This window comes from Tetrao urogallus, assembly GCF_951394365.1.
Source record: "Tetrao urogallus genome assembly, chromosome: 8".
Taxonomy (NCBI): Eukaryota; Metazoa; Chordata; class Aves; order Galliformes; family Phasianidae; genus Tetrao; species Tetrao urogallus.
In genome coordinates, this window is record NC_136821.1 from 22,907,209 (window position 1) to 22,928,540 (window position 21,332).

At 35.3% G+C, this 21,332-nt stretch overlaps 1 protein-coding gene across 1 annotated transcript in view; it reads right to left on the reverse strand.

The window, feature by feature from the left end:
- The window catches only part of CERKL (CERK like autophagy regulator), a gene marked incomplete at both ends in the record, with an annotated part of 48,491 nt that overhangs the window by 15,825 nt on the left and 11,334 nt on the right, over positions 1–21,332 (reverse strand). The window contains 3 exons of the mRNA XM_079539141.1: positions 839–902; positions 4,298–4,429; positions 10,659–10,901. Coding sequence (XP_079395267.1) covers positions 839–902; positions 4,298–4,429; positions 10,659–10,901 — 439 coding nt within the window. The remainder of the gene's footprint in view (positions 1–838; positions 903–4,297; positions 4,430–10,658; positions 10,902–21,332) is intronic.

Consider the following 21,332-nt stretch of genomic DNA (forward strand, 5'->3'; position numbering starts at 1 on the left):
TGCTTACAAAAAGCACCCAAGATACAAATATGCTGGACTAACACCCTGCTGGAGGTGGAAAGCTTCCAAATTACTTCATGTACCGTTTAACATGTAAGGAATCATAAGCCTTTTTGAGACAAATTCAAGATCATAAATTGCACTTCATTATACTGCTTGCTTACTCTAATAAATAAAACAACATTGTATCTTTGAGGTACAGAAATGCTGTTCTTCTGTTTTGTAAACAGGCAACCAAGAGAAATGTAGCTGACTTGAATAAAACTGAACTGGAAGTGAAGGCAAAACTAGAGAGACTGGAGTCCACCAAATAACAAGCAATGCTGCTCAATAACTGGGTAAAACTTAAAGGAAACAGCAAACAGACATCACATTAGGTGGCTGCCAGAATTGCTAAAAGGGTGGAAAGAATTACCCTTACCATTAATCCTCCCTAAAACCAAACTATTACCATTTAGAAAGGACAGGGATCTGTTCGAATCAGGCATCGCTGCATTACATTATTTTTTTTTCCAGCTTTTTCTGTTTTATTTCCTTTTGTACCTATGGCTACTAGAAAGCCTTACAGAAGCACTCCAGTGACTTCACCCAGTGTTCAAAGACAACAGTTTAAGAAAGCTTTATGTTTATTTATCATTATTTATGAATTAAAATACCTGCCTGTTGACAGTTAAGTAATAAAAAAATGAAGCATCTAAAGAGAATTGATTTTCTCAGTCTGAACATATATCATAAACAGAGTAACTCATAAAATACCTCTTGGCAGGCTTTGGGTGGAATACAAATAAAAACTAGTGTTACAAGGTTTATTAATGTTCACAGCCACTAACTGACTTACCCATCAAATGCTTGGAGTTCACATTCTTTAAGTATTGACAGAGCATGTCCTTCATATTCAGTTACTGTGGAAAACAACATTACTCAATTATCAGAAGATTGGATAAATTGATTTTTTTCCACTTCTAGCATAAGAAACACACATTAATTAATTCAGAATATAATTTTTATCATTAAATACATTACAATTATGAGAAGGTAAGTTGTGCAATTACACTAGCTAAAGGGCAAGACATCAAAACTCAGCTGGCATCAGGCACATGGCTATTCAACACATTTAAATTCAGAGAATTAGAGAAGATGTTTGTTGCATCAAAATGGAACTTGTAGCATTGGTACAGTTGGTAACCTTCAGGAAAATGTAAGCATATCATCAGTTAAGACTGAATTATTTCCGTATCAATCACCTTTAATTGCCTTTGTATGCAAATTGCTAAATGAAAAATATCAGGAGTTACACACAGAAATATGAAATCAAGCCAAATACCAGTGACAACAGAATATAACACACAGAGGAAGGTGGCACAAGTATGCACCAGAGTTCATAGCCTCTGGAGGAAATGAATCTGTCAGTCTACATTGATGTCTTTGTGTTTGCTGATACCCTGTATTGTACCGTAAATGCCAGTGAAGACAGGATAAACTGGCATACTACAGATGGCACGAAGCATCATAACTACATTTAGCATTTTCTAGGCCAGCTTTGCCAGAAGAGACTGCCCAGCTGCACCCACCCATCAAAGATTTTTGCTGACTGACATGACACTTGCAGATGGATTTTTTGTGTAAGAATGTGCATCATTATATGCAAAATTACATTAATCTTTTATGCTTGTCTGTCCCTGGTACTAGCATAGTTCAGAGCTTTTCTCCAGCGTTTCTAAATACTGTTAAAATTATTAGTCTTGGTGTCTAAAACAATCATCCTGTATCTGTACATGTTATAGCATACTATTTCTGCAGACTACTCAAATGCTGCATAAAGATGTTGAAAACACTCCTCTGTCTATGCACAGTGTGCATGTATACAGTGAGTATAACTCATTCTTTAAAAACCAATAATAATAATAATTTTTTAAAAGTGGTAAAATCTCCACACTATGCACTAAAAACTGTCTACCAGCACACAACTTTCAAGTTGAAAAACAAAAACAAATGGGCACTTCATTCTATTATTGACAGTGAAAAACAAGCCCTGGCAGAGTTGATTGTATAGGAATTAAAAACACTGCATAGCAACACCAAGAGCCAACTACAGAAATATGAGATGGGATGAAGAGTTCTGTCTTTCAGCACTTCACTGTCCAAATTTGTTCTTGCTGCTTTGTGGATGTTGTTCTAAGTAACCTTTCAGTCTAATATTGTCTATGTACTGCAAATCACTCAAACTTACATTAACATTTTCCTACAATAAATTTTAGACTTTAAATCAGTGTAGGCATAAAGACTAAAAATAAAAACTATCTTCAGTATGAAAATTGTACAGAAGCTTTCAATTCATAGCACTCTAAGTGTGTAGTTATTGCCCCCAGAGTTGCTTTTTTTGTTTGCTTGTTTGCTTTTTTTTTTTTTTTTTTTTTAAGAAGATGGCACCAGTGAACCAGACAACTTTCACTCATCCCCCTTTTCCATTTCTTTTCTTCTTTCCTTTGCTTCTTTTTCCTTAATACTTTGTTCATAATTATTTAATTCTTTACCAGCATTTAAGACACTAATGCAGTTTTCTCCTTTTGCCTGTAGGAGGAGTGTTAGGCAGCTAATAAGCACTTTAGCACTTGGTTATTGCCAAAATAGCCCTATTTTAAAGGATAAGCAATTTCACATTTATTTGGCTAAAAACAGCAGTTTTCCTTTTTCAGAATTTAAACAAAAATAATCAAAATAAATTTTCAACCATTTCTATTCAATTAGGAAAAATGCTTTTAAAATCAGAAAGAACGATATTCACAGCTTATATTAAATTATGTGAATTAATCTATAAAACTTGACTTAAATTTGGCTCATTAGTTCAGCTTTAGGATTTCAGCCAAAAATGTAATTTCATACAAGTTAATGATAATGCTGCCTTCAGCAGAGTTTAACAAATGAGGTTACCTTCACACTAAAAATAAATAATAACCAGTAGTATGGAAAAAGTCCAAAGGATAATTTTATTTCAATAATTGCTTAAAATGAAGTAATACCTAATTTAACAGTATGACATGGTCGCCTCTTATCGCTATGGAGTTGTAACAGAAAATTCTATTTCACAGTTTAGTTGATTTTCTTTTAAAATGGGGGCTAAATAACATAAATACATGTAAATAAAGATTATAAAGTCAGCAAGATACATCTCGTGCGAACACTTATCACATTATTGTATTATTATATTATTTTATTAGTATACTTAAGTCAGATTTGTTCTGAGTGCTTTTTGGCTTGTAACCTGAGCTGGCTGTGATTTCACAAAACGTTTAGGCAACGACTGCAGGTTAAGTAGTGCCTTTCAGCTGGAACCGATCATTTTGCAAACTAATTACAACAATCACAAGAAAAAAAGACTTTTTGGGATTAAAATACCTCACACGGCTATGAAATCGTAAGTAAAGAACAGCAATGTATTAGAGAGAGTTATAATGCTATGAATATAATATTATTTGCATTGAATAATACCATTTCTCTGTAAACTTGGATGTCTGGGGGGACCAAATCTGATGCAGCAAAAGTTTTGGTCACTTCGCAGAAGGGAGCAGAAGCAATGAGATCATTACAATTTTAGTGCTTTAAGAAAATCTGTCCAGTTCCTTACAGGAAGCCAATGAAATAGAATAGCCAAAGGGCAAATTCAGTGAAAGACATAAGGACATAAAGCATAACCCTGGCAGAATTTGGAGCTTTAAATCCAAACCTGATATTGGAGACCCACTGTCCAGTGTCAAGCAGAAGGCAGCATCACTATAACATTAAACTTTTACCTTTGTGTTCTCCAGACAGCCAGCTGTGCCTGGTGAGAACTGCCCTTGTCATGCCAAAACTTCATCACTTAATCTCCCAGGTCATCCCTCAAACTCAGTCAGAACCCAGAGATAATGTGCTCTTCCCATTAGCCTCTCTTGTGATGTCCAACTAATAGATGTTCTCAGAAGAGAGGTAATATTTAAGGGCATGTTTATCAGAACGCTGAAGGAAATATTATCAAATGCATACAATACTGTCAGACATTAAATGCTTGTTTCCTTTTATTCAACATTTGGCCTAAAAGCATGAAAGCGATATTATTGGTATTGATGACTAGAGGGGAAAAACTGTTCAATGAAGAATAAAAATGCTAAAACACTTTTGATGACAAAATAAATTGCATTGTATTAACTAGAATTCCAAATGCACTGTTTGCAGGCAGAACCAGTAAGGGTTCAAACTGTCCTGCAAGCTTAGGTAGTAGCTTCACAAAAGATTAAACTATGCTTCTGAGGCAGCTTACCTGTGACATCAGTTTTTATATCAGCAAGTTTAAAAAGAGGTGACACTTGTTCATAATAAATATGAGTGGCTTCTCTTTTGTGGCTGCTTGGATTAACAAATACTTTCAAGGATTTTGGCCTATTTTGAAACCCTAAAAAGAAAACACAAAACATTTATCATCACACACCATCCAGCTATTGCTACAGCTTAAATAAATTTTTAATACTAGAACAAATACAGTACTTCAATACAATAATTATAGCATTAAAAAGTCTCCATTTCTTCTGAATATGTGCTATTTGTCTCAAAATTACAGTACTGATTACTTTTTAATGTAAAGTTAACAACAGTGGAAATGATTTACAATTGTCGAAACATTGTAGAATGAGAAGGAAAAAAATATATAAGTCATAGCTTAGTTAAACCTTGATACAGGAGCAGAATGTGTGCAGAAGTTATAGGATCAGGTAACAAAAAGAAGTATCAAAATATTTTCTTTTTGGAATTCCATGTGAAACACTGCCAGCAGGCATATGACAATAAGATCTGGCAAAACTGGCAGCACAATTCAATACTGTTGTTTTCTGGGACTGCAAATCAAACAGCACATCTTGAAAGGCAAGAAGAAATGTCAAGCAATAGATAATCTGGTAAAATTCATCCAGAAATCTAAGAATTGTGCGGTTTTGTTTTGCTTTGTTTTTTAAGTTACATTTAGGTCTTCAAGTTAACTCTGAACAGAAAATGCTGAAGAACACTACTTTGCAAACACTCAATCCTGCACATTGAGCCAACAAAATGTCTTTGAGAAGTAACTTTATTACCTGCAAAAAGTGCTTTTTTGCTGAATTGTAAATAATTCATATTCAGTAAGTAATAAAAAAAAAAAAAAACAGTAACACCATTTTTTAAAGTCTTTTCTGTGATTCCAAAAGTTGCCCTGATTCAGTTGATTTGTTACTAAAAGCAAGTGGTGGCATCCAGTATGCTGTTTTTTGGTCATTACTTGAAATAAATGAGTTGAACAATTTTGTGTTCAATTAATTCACTCAAATTCTCAATTTCCATTTAGCATCAGGTTAAATTATCACTTTCTCAGTCAAATAAAAGCTAGAAGATCTGATAAGTACGCCACTTTCAACATTCAGGAGGAACATCAGTAGTAGTGCTCGATGTCAGAAGGAACCAAAACTGAAAAAAAAAAAATTTCTGCCGCATACAGAGTATTACTTTATTTTTTACAGTCATATTGAACCTTAAAATCATTGGCTGGGATTTCCTGAAGCTGTTTCCCTCTTATTCTACTGAATAGGAACAATTCCTCCGAAAAATTATAGATAAATACTTTTAGAGTCTAAACTTTAGAAAGTTTAAAGACTTTTAAAGTCAAAGGGAAAGTATTCTGTAAGACCAAAATATAATGACTATAAAATTCCTATAGATTTCTTTGACTCATCTAAACACATCAAGGAATGCACAGATGAAAATGAACACTTTTACTAGCACAAGCCAGATAATCTTAGACGATTTCTTAAAGATACTGAAGGATATCTACCAGGGCAGTTTAGTCTTGATGCATCCCTAATGCCTGGTGAATACCCTGGATGTCTTCAGTCAGAGGCCTTAGCACCTTCACAAAGAAGCACGTTCTTGGGAGGCATGTCAAGTAATGTGTATGAAATAAAACAGCCCTTAAGCAGAGACAGATTCCCCCTTCGTGCCAACTTACGTAGTATGTTAAACACTTTCAACTCTAAGCATTTGTTGACACTACTCACTGGTGTTTTGACTTGAAGTCACTGGCCTGCTTTATTTCTTTCTATCCAAGAAATACAAAAATCCACAATAAAGAAAATGGTAAAGCAAGAAATTGTCAAGCTTACTAGTAACAGGAACTTCCCTCTCTTTCTCTCTCTCTACTAGCAAAAGACACACAGATAGTTTAGAAGCAAGGCAACAAACTTTTTTCTCCTATAAAAAATATGCTGATGAGCTTTCTGTTATGCACCACAATTGACGTCTTAGAAAAATCCTGAGGGAAAAAAAAATCCAAAAACTTTAAATGCCTGCTTATGGGTTCTTATAAAAATCACTTTGAAAATATGGAGCATTATCTAAATTTACTGTACCACCAAAAGAGTAGAGAAATGTTACACCAAAAGAGTAGAGAAAAGGGACATGAGTAAATAAGGTGTATTCCAAAGGCTCTTGATGGTAGACCAATTCTTTGCTCATTCCTTTTTCATTTCACAAATTACATTTGAGAACAGAGATGGTACAGTATCATACATGAATGGCTGATCAGGACAAAAATTATTAGCTATCATTCCCAGTGTGTAACAGACATGTTATAAATCAAGCAACTGGGCTTAATAAAGAAAATCCAATAACAGTCAAAGATGAAATTTTCACACAGTCATAGAGTGAAACCTCTTTAAAAAAAGGAGTTTAAATAATTATCATCTTTTAATTTTCTTTAAACAACATTGTGAATGAATTGATCTTATTTACTACAGCCTGCAACTGCTTTCAGTCTGTCAGCCTTTTGGTGCTGTCCTAACTGGTGTTCTGTTATTGTTTTCTGTAGCTGCTCCATTTGAAATGAACCAGCAGCCTAAAGCAGGAAGGCCAACTGTTCCTCCAGTACTAACAAATGTGCTAATATGCACTAGTTTAAACTTGATCTATCAAGTGAATCAGTGAACCATGAAGGGTGGTAGGTCAATCAGGGTGCTCTGAAAACAAAGGCTCGGAGGGCAGCAGAGACGCTATGCTCAGACATACATCTGTGCTGCTTTCCATTCCTACTTTTATGGAAATGGGTTTATGTTACAAAAGTTAAGGGTCTGGAATCATGTCGTTATTACATGCATTTATAAATAATTTATACACCAGTAAGAGTATTATACATGAGGAAAATTAATAATATGAAACAGATTTGTTATTGTAACTATGGAGATACCACTGTTAATATTAACTAAGCAAAGTTAATGTTTAACATTAATGGTTTAATTAAAACTTCATGCATGAAGTTTCAGCCTTGTATATCAAATCCCAGTGTGAAAGAGATGCTACAGAATAGTACATAAAAATAAAATGCACTTTATGCATTTTTTGCTACTTCAACACTTATTTTTAACAGTATTTACCATCTTACACTAATTTCCAGAGCTTTTAAGCAAAACTTTTTCAAATTAACTGCTAGTGAGAATAAGTCTCATCGCAGTTGAAAAAAATTCAAAAAAGGAAAATGAGTAAGCATTGCTAATTATCCATTTTCTCCCATTTCCAGTGCCATCTTAACCCTTTAAGTAGCTCTGAGCATTTGCATGTGGAGAGGATTCGAAATTAATCAGTGAATCCCGCTTACACAGCATGCCTGCAGCACACACTCAAAAGCCCAGTACAGGAAGATGTGAAGAGGAAATCTCTGCGAGTCAGCGTACAACAGGTCTGACATAAGACCAGCACCACACTAGGAATGGTCTAAGCAGCCATTTGGGATTTTCCAGGAGCCTAAGCTCCATAGGTGCGTGCTTTGATTTGGCAGCAGTCATTTCACATCAATTTAACAAATATGCAAAACAGATCATAGGTTTTTTTTTTGAATGCTGTATCATTGAGCAAGCTCTTAATATCCCGCAGGAGAAACAGCACTGTTATGTATAAAATCAGCATTTATTTAAAAGTGAGAAGATAGTAGCACGTGCTTGTTACTGTTGCACACATGCGTAGCAAGATGTAACAGACACTGAACCTGCACTGAAAACAACTACAGAGTATGCGTGCTCACCTACAGGATGACAGGCATCATGAAAGAACAGAGACTAGACAGACTTTAAATTGAAGTTCTTAGAAGAGAAATTGAGAGCAGACAAGATTACTCATTATAAAGAGCACGAGAGAAGTAAACATACAAGAAACTTTCACATCAAATACATAGTAAAAAGGAAATTGTGTACATTGTATTTTAAAAAAGACAAAACAAATATACAAAAAAGATCTCACTAGAACAGACTTCCACGTAAAAACTAATCCCTGATATACTTGCAACTACTGTTGGTTAATAAATGAACAACACTTTAAAATCCAAAAAAGAGTAAGATAAACAAGTAGAAATGTATTTTGTTTCAGCTGCTGGAGACATACCCTTCAGTAATGTTTAACCATGTGACAAATACATATTTACTGACAGCCATATTCATTCAGCATACAGACATAATGTTGACAAACCACCTCCTTTAATTTGCTCTGGCCTCAAAGAAGAAAAAAAATCATCCAAGAATGTAAATCAATTGTTAATGAAAACTTTTTTCCAATATGAAACATAACAACAACAACAAAATGTTATTTTGGAAGGGTATAATTTTATTTTTTTCCTGCATTCTATAAATAAACAAAAAAGAGCCAATTTGAGTTCATTAGTGAAGATGTCCTAAGATGTCCTCAGCACTATTACAAAAATAAGCTATGGAAAAAAATAGGAAAACTTATCACCATTTCTAGCAGAGATATATTAATGTACCTTTTGCAATTTTAATTAACAAACAATCAACAGAACTTAACCACACTGTATACTTTTAGTCCAGAACTGTATCCTACTGGAGCCCTCCAGCCAATGTTTGGTGTATTTTTAATCAAAATAATTTTTTTCCTGAATTACATTATTAGTTTATTGTTATATTATCACCATTGTTTGAATGACTGATGTTTCTGCCACTCTGAGTGTAGAAATGATACTGTCAATTTGCTGATTTTCTGCATAGAGATACAGTTTAAATACTTACTCAGTCTTCAATAACCAAAACTATATAAAACTTCTACTACAACTACAGAATTTGCAACAATAAACACTTTAGTAAATGTTGCAGGGGTTGTGTTTGGTTATTTCCCCCATACACACACTGAGTCCTGATTATTCCTGAAGCAAAAAGAAAGCAGAAAATGCACTGATTAAACATCAAGCAAAATCTGCACAAGGTTTAACTTCTGGAGAAAGACCAAAGCTGAAGGAAGAGCCAGAGACAGCAACATTGCACAGAACGCTTTTTTCAGGTTCAGGTGGCTTCCAATTACAAAGCTATGAAACAGAGGCTGCACCTCGAAGTCAAGGCAACCTGAGCAAGAGATACTGCTGCTTTTTTTTCTGTGAACATATGGTATCACTGCTCCTGATGGATGGAGGGTAATCTGGGAACAAAACAGACATTTGCTTCTTATGCAAATGTCTTTGCTTTTATGGGTAGCTGGAGATCTGCAAGAATCTTGGCACTTCTGCAAATTTCAATATTTAGTGATAAGGCCTTTCAAAAGGAGCAAAGGAAAGTATGTTTTTATACACAATTTTGTTTGGAAGATCCAAAGCATGTTGTAAGCAAACAGTACACACACCTAAAGCATGTTATTTTACTTTCTCTGGTATCTGTTTTTGGCAAAGTAACTTTAATAGAAGTACACTATAATTCAGCATTGGCAGTGCCACAACAAACATTAACAGAGATTTGAATGCTCTAATCTGCCTCAGTATTAACAATTCAGCTGGAGTTTTAACAGCCTATTATAAGATCGGTTGTTTTTCTTCCATAATTAATAAATTCATTTGCTGTGGTCAGTAAACAGAAACATTTTGAAGATAAACCAGAGTTTGGTTTGTATTTTTCTGTTTTGTTTTAATTACAAGTGCACTATACTACGTGTCTTTCCAAAACTGAAGGTCTTAAATTACAGTGAAAGGCTTTGGCTTGTTTTTTTGTTTTGTGCTGTTTCCACCACACACATACCCTCTAAACAGTGAATGTTTCTTTAACTTGAATCAGGTTCCATGAAAAACACAACTATCAGGGGTTAACAAAGCATCCCAAAAACAACATTAGCCCAGGCAAAACCAGAAAGATAGTTCTAAAATAAAGAATTGCCTCTTGTCAGTAGCCAGTGTCAATACACTTTGTACAAAATTATACAACAAGGGTCCTACAGAGCCTTAAGAGCACTTCCACCTGTGAATTTATGAAGGAGAAAAGCCTGTCCTGTTAGCCTCTAAGAATCTGCACATCTCAAGTGGAAGCTCTTAAACAAGCTCTGGGCAGCCTCTGAAGAGTCCAGAATACAATCAGCCACTCGCTTGCAGTGCTTGAATACTTCTAAGTAATAACATCAGATGCAAAAGCAGCATCTTTTTCTACAGATGCATTAGTCATCATCACTTTCTTAATCTGGGCACTTCACTACGTAGAATGTCAGTAGCAAACATTTTCCAACAACATTCATATGTTTGTGTTTTAATTTTCACAGACAAAACAGTTTCTCTAAGCTTCATTAAACCTAATGCTTTACTGGTAGAAACAAGTGTGAAATAATATTAACTCAGATTAAGTGCTTACCGTTCAAAATTTCCTTTAGACATCTAAACCATGAATGACAATGGTCTTCACTGAAGTTATTCAAGTGGATAGCACAGTCTGTTAGTTTATTTTCTTCTTTATGCAAGCATTTAAAAACAGTGATACCCAACAAAGTACCACCTTTCTTCTGTCCAACAAAACGGCGACGCTTCACTTTCACTGAAAATACATCCTTCATTTCAATAATCTCCTCTTTCACCTGTAAAGCTGTACTGGAATCACCTGAAGGGAAGGGAAAAAAAAAACGTTATGAGTTGAATAGGAGTAAATATCTTAAAAAAAGCATATAACAGCAACAACAACAACAACGAAACTTATGGCTTCAGCACTAGCTTCAAGTTTTCACAGAATAATGGAATTATTTGAGTCAGAAAAGACCCTTGTAGGTCTTCAGGTCATCTACATCTATAGAGGGAACAGGATGCTCAGAGTGCTATACAGTCTGACCTAAATGTTTCCAGGAATGGGGCATTCACCATTTCTCTGAGCAACCTGTTTCTGTTTTCATCACCCTCAGTGTAAAACACTTTCATTCTTATATTCAATCTAAATTTCCCCTCTTTCAGTATGAAACTATTTTCTCTTGCCCTATCACAATAAACCCCGATAAAGAGTCCATCCTTTTTTTTTTCTTGTAGCCCCCCTTTAGACACTGAAAGGCAACTTTCAGATCTCCCTAGAATTTTGTCTTCTCCAGGCTACTACATCTGCTTGTGCCTGTATTGAAATTTAGTGCATATCACATGCATCAATTGCTGGTCTGTTTGGTCTTGTATTTTACAAACTCTCTATTACTTAGGTTAGATATTCTGCTATACAAATACCATAACTTCAAAGAGTCTTTTGATATTGAAAGCACTAACTAAAATTCTAGACTCTAAAAAAAAAAAAAAAAAAAAGTTATAATCTCCCCCCTCCCTGCGTTTGTTCTTTGTTGTAACTGTTGTTACGTCCACAGGGCTAATTCTTCATTCTCCTTTGAATCAGAACTATCGGAGATCAAAAATTCTCTATGACACAAGCTGACTATATAAACATAGCTGATTAATTATGTTTTTTTTTCCCCCATTAATACAAATGCTATTCTTGGGGTTTAAACCAGAGCAAGATCAGAAAACAGTTGAGTAAAACCAGAAAAAAAAACCAAAAGCACATCACCAACTTGTCTTCTGAATTGTATTCATAACTTGAGAAGGAAAGACAAGTGGAAGAAAGTCTCGAAAACTCCTCCAACAGCTCAAGGTTCTTAGCCCCAAGAAGAGCTTCTTCAGGCTGGAACTGAGAATTCTGTAGCTGTCATACACGTTGCAATTCAATTACAATAGTTGCAAATGCCTTTCTGAGTGCTATTAAACAAGCTACTCTGGTACAAACTTTTCCCGCTCCCTTAAGCTACAAAACATTTGAATCCTCAGAATCAACCTAATTCAAGTACACAATTTAAAAGAAAAAAAAAAAAAAAAAAAAAAAAAGAAGGCATAATTCCTGTAGGAGATGGATATTCTGGACCGGAAAAGAAAAGACTCTCTACTATCTACATAACTACAGCAGATGCAATGTGCTATAGACCAACAAAGAAAGGTCGCCTTGCAGCCCAAGGCAAGAGTAACTAGAAACCAGAGTTTCCCAAATCTTTTCCAAACATTGCAGCAGCTCAAATGGTTTATTAGTGGAAAAGCTACAGGGCATGGTGTGTGATGAATGCCATGCACTGAGAGAAAGCTCAGGGTAAGGTGCAAAACCCTGTCATGGTACTCTTGCTGGAGACATGAGCAGCATGAGACTGCAAAATCAGGTGCTGCCTCCCTCAGTACACCACACTGAGCTGAGCACCTCAGCAAGTCTACCTTTTCTGAGCAGGAAAAGTCTGTGTAAACACCTGCGAGGCTCTGATCCAGCATCTGTCAGCACCACCGACAGCGACCACATTTCCATCGGAGCCCCAGGGCAGCATCCAACACGTCCAAAGGGTGAACTGACAGCACAAAGGAACCTTAACACCTACATTGCACCACATCTGACATCTCGGTTTTTACCAACTTTACATTGCTCCTCTAAAACATTTGGGAGTAAATAGCCTTTGAAGACCTTAAATGAAGTACTTCTTAGAGACATCCTGAATTCCTTACTTTGAACAACACATATGCTTAGGTTTTGTTTAATATGCGTATTGAGTACCTGTCTTAACTTTTAAAATAGCATTTTCAAGGAGGGGTCTGCTCTTTTTCCAGAAAGACTTGTGCTTTCAGGCACAAATTCCAATGAAAATTCCAGCACACACTCAACAATTTAGGAAATTTCATAAACAAGGACACACAAAAAATAATGACAATTGTCCTGCAGCAGCAACGAGGCCACAGCATTTATTCACTCAGAACAGTATAAATATTTTACTTTTTTTTTTTTTAATATCTTAAGTCAAATAACATTTTCAATTAACTATTAGCTTTGCTAAGATATCAGAAATTCTGTTATGCTGATGTTATACATACAAATAATAACTGGATTACAAAGTCTAGTCCATTTGCCCTGCACAGAACAAGTAAAATAAGTGTCTGCTAAAATACTTTCTGCTATGAGTTCCCATAAAGTAACAGTCATAAGTCAGTAAGTCTCATCTTGTCTTCTCATGCTAATTCAGCCAGGTCTCAAAGCTTCCTCTCCCTCCATATTTGTCAGTTTTGTGTTGCTGAGATGCACATTAAAGCTTTAGATAACCAAATAAAGCACTCATAATAGACAGCACTGCACTTCCAAAAACAGTATTTGACTCCGGCTGTTTTACTGTAACATACTTTCAAACACAGCATAGAGAAGTATATAAACTATAGGAACACTGAAACATACAAAAGCATAATCCTCAAATTTTAAGTTGCAGAGAAAATACCAAACAAGCTAGTAGGATCAGGGCAGCCAATTTTTACTGAGATTGGAAAGAACTCTGCATACAAGGCCTTAGGAACATCTTACAATATTTTTAATCTTCTATTTTTACTGAAAGTAAGATAATTTCTAATACAGTAAAATCCTATAAAACAATTCAGGTGAAAATTTAAGTCAAGCTGTATTTATAAAATATCTCTAATGTGTAATAACAAGAAAAATTACTTTAAAAATTAAGTTTGTATTGGATTAGACTTTTTAAACTTCACCAAATCAGTTTGTTAGTATCACGTTGGTTACTGGTAGCTTTTTCAGGACATCAACTGTCCTCTCACATTACTTAGAAAGATATTGGGTACCATCTGTTCTTGCAAAAGATTTAAGTATACATCTATTAGATATCATGCTATTTATTTAATTCAGTACCCACTTCCCATTGTTGTATCTTCTGAAAAAAAAAGTCAATTTAATTACAAGGAATAAAGATAATCTCTTCTACCGGGCTGCCCTGTCATCATGAGAGCTGAGAAGGAACCTGTACAAAGTAGGTTACAGGCGTTAGGAAGACTAAAACTAGCAGTACTTAACATTTAACAAAGAACTAACAAAAACAGAGTATATGGTACTTAAAAAAAAAAAAAAAATTACTATAAGCCAAGAGCTTGTCTAAATCAATCTCAGCACATCTGTCTGATGTAGAGCGTAAACAGGATTAGAGTTGGATTTATCTGCTTGACGCTAATTGTACTCACAGTTTCTGCACATGTCCACTTTTTTTTTTTTCCCCCAAATACAGCATGAAAAGAAAGCCTGCCTGATACATGAATTTCTAGGAAGTTTTATGCCTCTATTTATCCTATCACTGATTTAAAAAAAATGAGACTATCCTACATTCTTCCTGTTTACAATTATCTAATCTCCTATTTAATAAAAAAGATGTCTAAATACACCATAATAAGCTAAATCAAAGGGTGAGATATTGATGCACTCAAATACAGTTTCATTGCAGATTGTATATGTTTTAATTCATTCAGAGAGTGAAATTAAGCTTTAAAAAAAATTCTCACATTTACAGCAAACTTGATCAAAATACACTCAAGAAAAAAAGTTTGACAGAAAATAGAACAGCTTGCAAAGTGCATTATTAAGACATAAACACTTCAACAATAAAATGTTTATTGAACTGTTATCTTACAGTAGAGGCCCAACATCGAGAAGAGGTGAGTAGATCTGAGGACCTAATTCCTATAACAGGTATCTGGAGTATATTAAAAAGAGAAATACACACGTGAGGTGGGTGTATGGTTCAAGTACAAGATTTGGAAATAAGGAAAAATGGGTTGTGCTTCCTTGTTCATTAATTCTTCCTACGACCTTTAGAAAGCCATTTCCCCGCCTAACTATATTTTATGGATCAACTTATTGAAAATTTTGTCCCACGATGCTTTGAAAATTTGCCTCATTAATAGCTCATTGCTGTATCTGAGCACAGTATAAAAACAAAATATTTAATTAGAAATAAAAACCATCAAGAATATACCAAAGAAAATTCAGCAAACAGCAGTAGTTACCACAAATCTTACACAGCATGAACACTATTTTCAAAATGACCATTCCAGATATACAATAAGGTATAATGGAAAAGGAAATAGATTTCATTTTTCATTCAATGTAACTGGGCAACGTGTTTACAAATTCAGGCTTAGCAGTATTTACTTAGATATAATAATGTTAAATAATGTCTAACGAATACATACAGGAAAGCAACTACTAACTTAAGCCTATTTTTCCCCTTAGAATGTGCAGTGAAGTGGCACGCCACTGCTTCATGAAACCACTCCAGAGTTTTCTACTACAACATTGATTAAGAAGGATCAGTAACGAAGACCACAATGGTGCAAGTATGATCATCCTTGCCAAAAAAGCTGAGAAGTGCCATATAGCTCATGTCAGACTACTCAGTATTAGTTAAACACTCTAAGCATAAGACAGAAAAGCTTTTTTCAGAACATCTGAATATTCAAGTGCTTTCTATTTCAGAAAGACAGATCAGGCAACTCCTTGGGAAAAAAAGTTGATGCAATGCCTCTTACTCTCTCCCATAAATAAAGAAAGAAAACTTCACTTCTTGGCCAGAATAGTGATGAATGAACTGGAGAAACAGTGAGAGAAGGCCCAGGCTTCAAAGGAGTTTGTGTTGTTTTGTTCTGTTTTTCCTTTGAAGACCACCTTTACACTACTGCCCTCCTTTTAAATGATGTTATAAAAGATATATAACTCAACCAAGGCTCTACTCTAGAAAAATGTTTTCCAGGCTGTTTGATCTCCTAGGGAATGGTGAAAAGTCCAGGAAATATTACAAAGTACAGAAGGGATGCATCTCCGTTCCTCCAGAGCCAGAAAATAAAAGCAGGGTGCAAACACTACCATCATATTTTCATGCCACTATTTACTGGCAGCAACAGCTGTAATCCTTCAGGGCAGAAAATTGAGCTTAAAAGCATCTGACAGGAATATAACCAATTTTCATTTTCCTTTACAGGGTGAAGTGATGTATTTTGCCAAGCCAATGCTACACCTTGCTGCTTATCTCTCTTCCAATACAGGCAACTACCACATCCATGTAGTCCAGTCCTTCCCTTTGTGTTGTGTCTGGCACTTGGCAAAATCAAGCTGAATTAACTCAGTTCTCTGAAGTAGCACAGACTGTAGACTTTATTTTATTTTTTTGCTGGCTTAGGCTTCTGACAAGGTGGTTAATACAGTCAGTCAAACACAAGTCCTACAAAACCAGGGATGGTTTAGGGTAGTAAGGAAATACACAGAGGAAAAGAAAGAGGAACTGGAACTGCCTCCTGCCATCAGCAGAAAGAACGGCTTGACCAAGGTGCTGTGCATGCTCACTTCAAATTGTTAACTCCTCAAAGATCATGCAAGGACAGATGAATAAGAGTCTGCAAGAACTAGGAAAGATGCACAGTGGTTTCCCAAAATTTTTTAGAATTCTGTTTACATATTTTTAAATATATATATATATATATACATATATATACACACACACATATATCTAACTCGTAGAATAAAGCTCCACTTTATAAGCCTGTAATAGCACATTAAGTAAGTTTTGTCGGATAAGAAATTATGAACTATTTTAGTATAGCAGCAAAAGGCACCATGACAATTATTCACTATTACTGCTTAGTGAAGCCATCTGAAAGAAGGAAAAACATCTGAAATGAGGGTAACTAGTGGGTTCACTCACTTCTTACACCCACACCTTTACCCACACCACTTCACCCACACCTTTAAAGGTGTTTATTTAGCTGTCCAGGAGTACATTCCTATGCATCAAGTAGAGTACAAGCATAACAGTCCTATAAATAAAAAGATTATAATGGAATATTATTTTCATAAGGAACTAGCATAGTCAAATCAAATGTGTTTCAGTCTCTACCTGTAAGAGCCCCTCCATGCTATTACAGTGCAATCAGTTTAATATGAAACAGTCCAAGCAGAGGCCAGAATCCCAACCTCCTTTTCTTGACTCAAAGTTTTACTGGTTACTTGCTTCTTCTGGCCTTTCATCCTCCCCTCTCCTCTCTCTCTCCACATTCCAAATTTCTCTTTTCACAAGACTGATTGACAAATGGTTGATTCCAATCCCTATTTCTCGACCACATCTTTTTAAACACTAATTTTTTTATTTATTTTTTTATTTTTTAAACACCCTCATCAAACCTAGTGGGCTTTGCTGCATTGTCACAGCAACTATCGGAGTTGTTTTTTCAGGAGATAATCTTGGTATCCTGTGCTGAAGCACACTCAAGGACCTAAAATGTAGGTAACTTTCATTATGCCTTTAATAGAACAGCAATAAGCAAATATCTAATAAAACAAACAAAATAATATGAAACTGCCAAACTCTAATTTAGCCAAGACAAGAGTCAAAAAAGCAAAGTTTGAAAGTAGCAAAGGGAACACAGAGACTAAATCAAACAACGGTTTAATTAATCTCAGACCACAAGGCCAGAGTTCAGTGCAGCTCAGAGGATGCCTTTGCTGGATCTGTCTTCCTTTTAGAGATGAGCCAGGCCTGGGAACACTCTCTCTAAGCCTTATCAGGCCTCAGGAGTGACAAAGCATGTAGCAACCCGGGTTGAATTACAGCTCTTCACAGAAAACACTCATGGAAGAAGAGTTTCTCCAACAGAGAACTTGAAGGAGATGAAAAATAACCCCAAAGGAGAAGATCTGCTAGGTTGGCCAAAAAGAAGGAAGGCAGAGAGAGATCCCAAACCTAATGCACTTCAGAGGAAGTATGAAAGTCTTTGCTTTTTTAATAGTTACATTTTCTCATTAACATCACATTAAGAAAGAGGTCACTGAAAATAAATTTAATACAGAAAGCTCAAATACGGCTCAAGTATGGCTCAAATACTGCCTAATTTCATAATGTGATTGGAAAAACAGCAACTTTTTTTTTTTTTTTTTTTTTTTTTTTTTTTTTTACTAAGTGCCTGAACCTCCAGGACCATTTCTGTAAATAGGAGCTATGGCAAACATCCATGCAACAACAGTGGAACAAACATTGGCTGTTTTCACCCTTTTGTAAAGCCTTGGCAGACACAGCCATCAGACCAACAGCACCACTATCATATGAAGGAATTAGTTTAAAAAGTGTGATCTGTGAAATAAAAGAGTGGGATCTAACAATGATGTGATTTGATACAATGGGTTAGCAGAGTTGAAAAGTACTAGAGAAACCTCTACGAGGAAGCAGGAGCTCCATTTTGCACTCCTTTGAAGAATCTCACACACACCAGTTTGTATCTACTAATTTATGTCACAATCAAGACAATTGATTCTGTCATTTCAGGAAGTAATGGGGAAAAATAAAAGTTGCCTCTTACATCCACATGACATCACCACCAAGTCTGATCAATTACAAGTTAATAATCAGTTCTACTTGGACTCTTATCACCAAGGATTTACTTCAGTCTCAAATACAGATTTACAGAACATACTGATAAATATCAGTGTCTTGTGTTCAGGAATACCAACATGCCTCAAACATTTGAATTTTGGTTTTTTTTTCTGGAAAGATTTTCAAAGCCAACATTTTCCTCTCGGAGGAAAAAAAAAAAAAAAAAAAAAAAAGAATTGACGCATTCCATTCTAAAGAGAGCAATTATCTTCCATAAGCTACTGGTATTTCATGCATATTGACATTCACGCATTTAGGTATTGAAGCACAGCTATCAGCTACTAGTTAAACTTCATCCGTGAACTTCTCATCGACTAACAGTTACATGTTTGGTTTCAAACTCATCTCTCCTATGTTTCTAGGAGCTTTCTTCATAAACTCAGCCAACGTTTGTGCCTGCCTGCCCTTCCCGTGCTTGCCCAAGGGTAGGACATGGCAGCAGCACCACTAGAATCCTCTGACAAGAACAAAAGCTTTCCCTCACCACCAGTACATTTCAGCTCACTTGCCACACAGGAATAGGAAGAATGTAAGACTACACCACTTTGCCTGCAGAGATGAATGAATCCCATTTTGATCGTGTACACCACACTAAATAGACTTAAAAGAAAAACAGGAAAAAAGAGAATTTTGTTAGATTATCTTTATAATAAACATCTTTCCCTTGCTTTTAATGAAACTGTTCATATTTCTCTAGCAAACTTTGCAAAATATTTTTGGCGTATTAAAAATATATATTTTACACAACATGGCATGAATGTAACAACAAATAATTGCTTAGAACACATTGTAAAATTTAAGGTATAGTCAGCTATCCAGTCTACAATTGAGACTTTCACACAAAGAAAAAAGCTGCTAGAGTATTGCATTGTGAAAGCTTTCTGGTATTACTTTCATAGTTAGTATAGGGAATTGGTTACATTTACAGTGATGCATAATCCTGTGACTGAGAAAATTATGTTCCCAGACTTTCATCAATTCTGTTTGTGGCTTAACTCTACGGCAAAGCTCTCACGAAAGATTTGATACCAATATGATGTGACACAAGTGAACCAAACCTTAATTTCACTCACAGTAAGAAATCACAGGATTAAGTAACACTGTGCAGTCTTTTAGAAAAGTTTATTGCTTCCAGATGGATGCAAGTTTCCTTTCAGCTCTGATTGTATCTTCTGTACACAGTGCCAATTTTGCTATAAATATAGACAAAATGCAGTTATAAAGATAAATTATTAAAATATTGACATAAACAGGCTTATACAATACCACCCCTTTCCACAAAGTAAGGACACACACATTAAAGTTAGTACTTATCACAAATGTTCAATATTAAAACATGTATGCCCATTTCAGAAATTACAGTCCATATCTGAACAAGCACAAATTTACAAGGTATCCATAAAATGACTTCTAATTTAAACTGCTTGCTCTTTGCCCCATGTTGTGTAGTGCCATGTGTTTCTCTGCATGGTGCACGCAACCAAGATGTCCACCTGTGCCCATGTATCTGTGCTGCAAGCTAAGTATATGCTTATTCCATTTAGCAGCAAAACTGTTGAATATACTGCAGTACACTTCTGTTGAAATTAAAAGTAAAACTGTAAATAACAAATTCATTTAAGGTAATTAGATTTCAAACTACATCACAAGATATTGAAAAATAGATCAACGGCTCTGCAGCAAAATTATTTAATAAAAATAATTGTGGAGAATATCTGATCAGCACATATAATGCTACATTCAAAAATAATATGAAAGTTACTTTGTTACTTTTAATTCTTTCCAAGACTAAAGCTTTACATCTTTGCAAGTACTAATAGCCTCCAAAAAAAAAAAAAAGAAAAGAAAAAAATAAAGGGACTCTTAGTGCTTTGTTTTCTTTGTTTTTAAGCAGATTCCCTGATAGCTCCATTTGCTCCTCCTAACACCAGTATTGTAACTGTAGCAACATACCACGTTTATATATTAATTTCTTATTGCCATCACTGAAGGCAACTGGTAGCTAAGCATGTGAGCTTGGAGACATGGTCTTCTGAAGATACTTGGGGAGACAAGTAACAATCACACAAAGAATCACAGACACAGCTGGGACAACGAAGAAAAATGAAAAATACCAAGAAGTACCAGGATCAAAGAAAAAAGGCTACTGATCAACATGTCAAAATACCCAACTTCAGATGAGATTTCACTGTTACAGAGATGCACCTCAGATGACAAAAATACTCCTTACACTTCTGAATTTTTCGTTCTACCAAAACGTTAAACGACAGCAGTACATCAACTGCTCACAAATCTAAAGGGATCATCATTGGAAGAGGCAAATGCAGACCCTGGCAATTTTACTCATAGCATACATATCCCACCAGACTCATATTCAGGGTAGTCATACAGCAGCTAACAAATGCAACTTCAAACTGGATTCAGCAGCAGCGGCTTAAGTTATTTTCACATTGCTTCAGAAATCAGTCAACTGGCTACCTCCATCATTAAAGCTATTCTACAGCCTTTGCATCAGCCTGAGATTAAGACAATTCAAGTAACCATATTTATTACAAGATCTTATGCTATGTATTACAATAAACGTATCTCACATCTGTCCTCTTTTCAAAGCCAAGTGAAGGGTATCTTAGAGTCATTAAAGCTCTTTCTACAGAAAGCCATCAAAACTGTTTCAAAACTCATTAAGCAGGTTCAGCCTAAGAAGCATACCAAGGGAAGAACAACACGTCTATAGTTGGAAACATTAACACTGAACAACAAATCAGAGAAAAAATGATCCAGAAAAA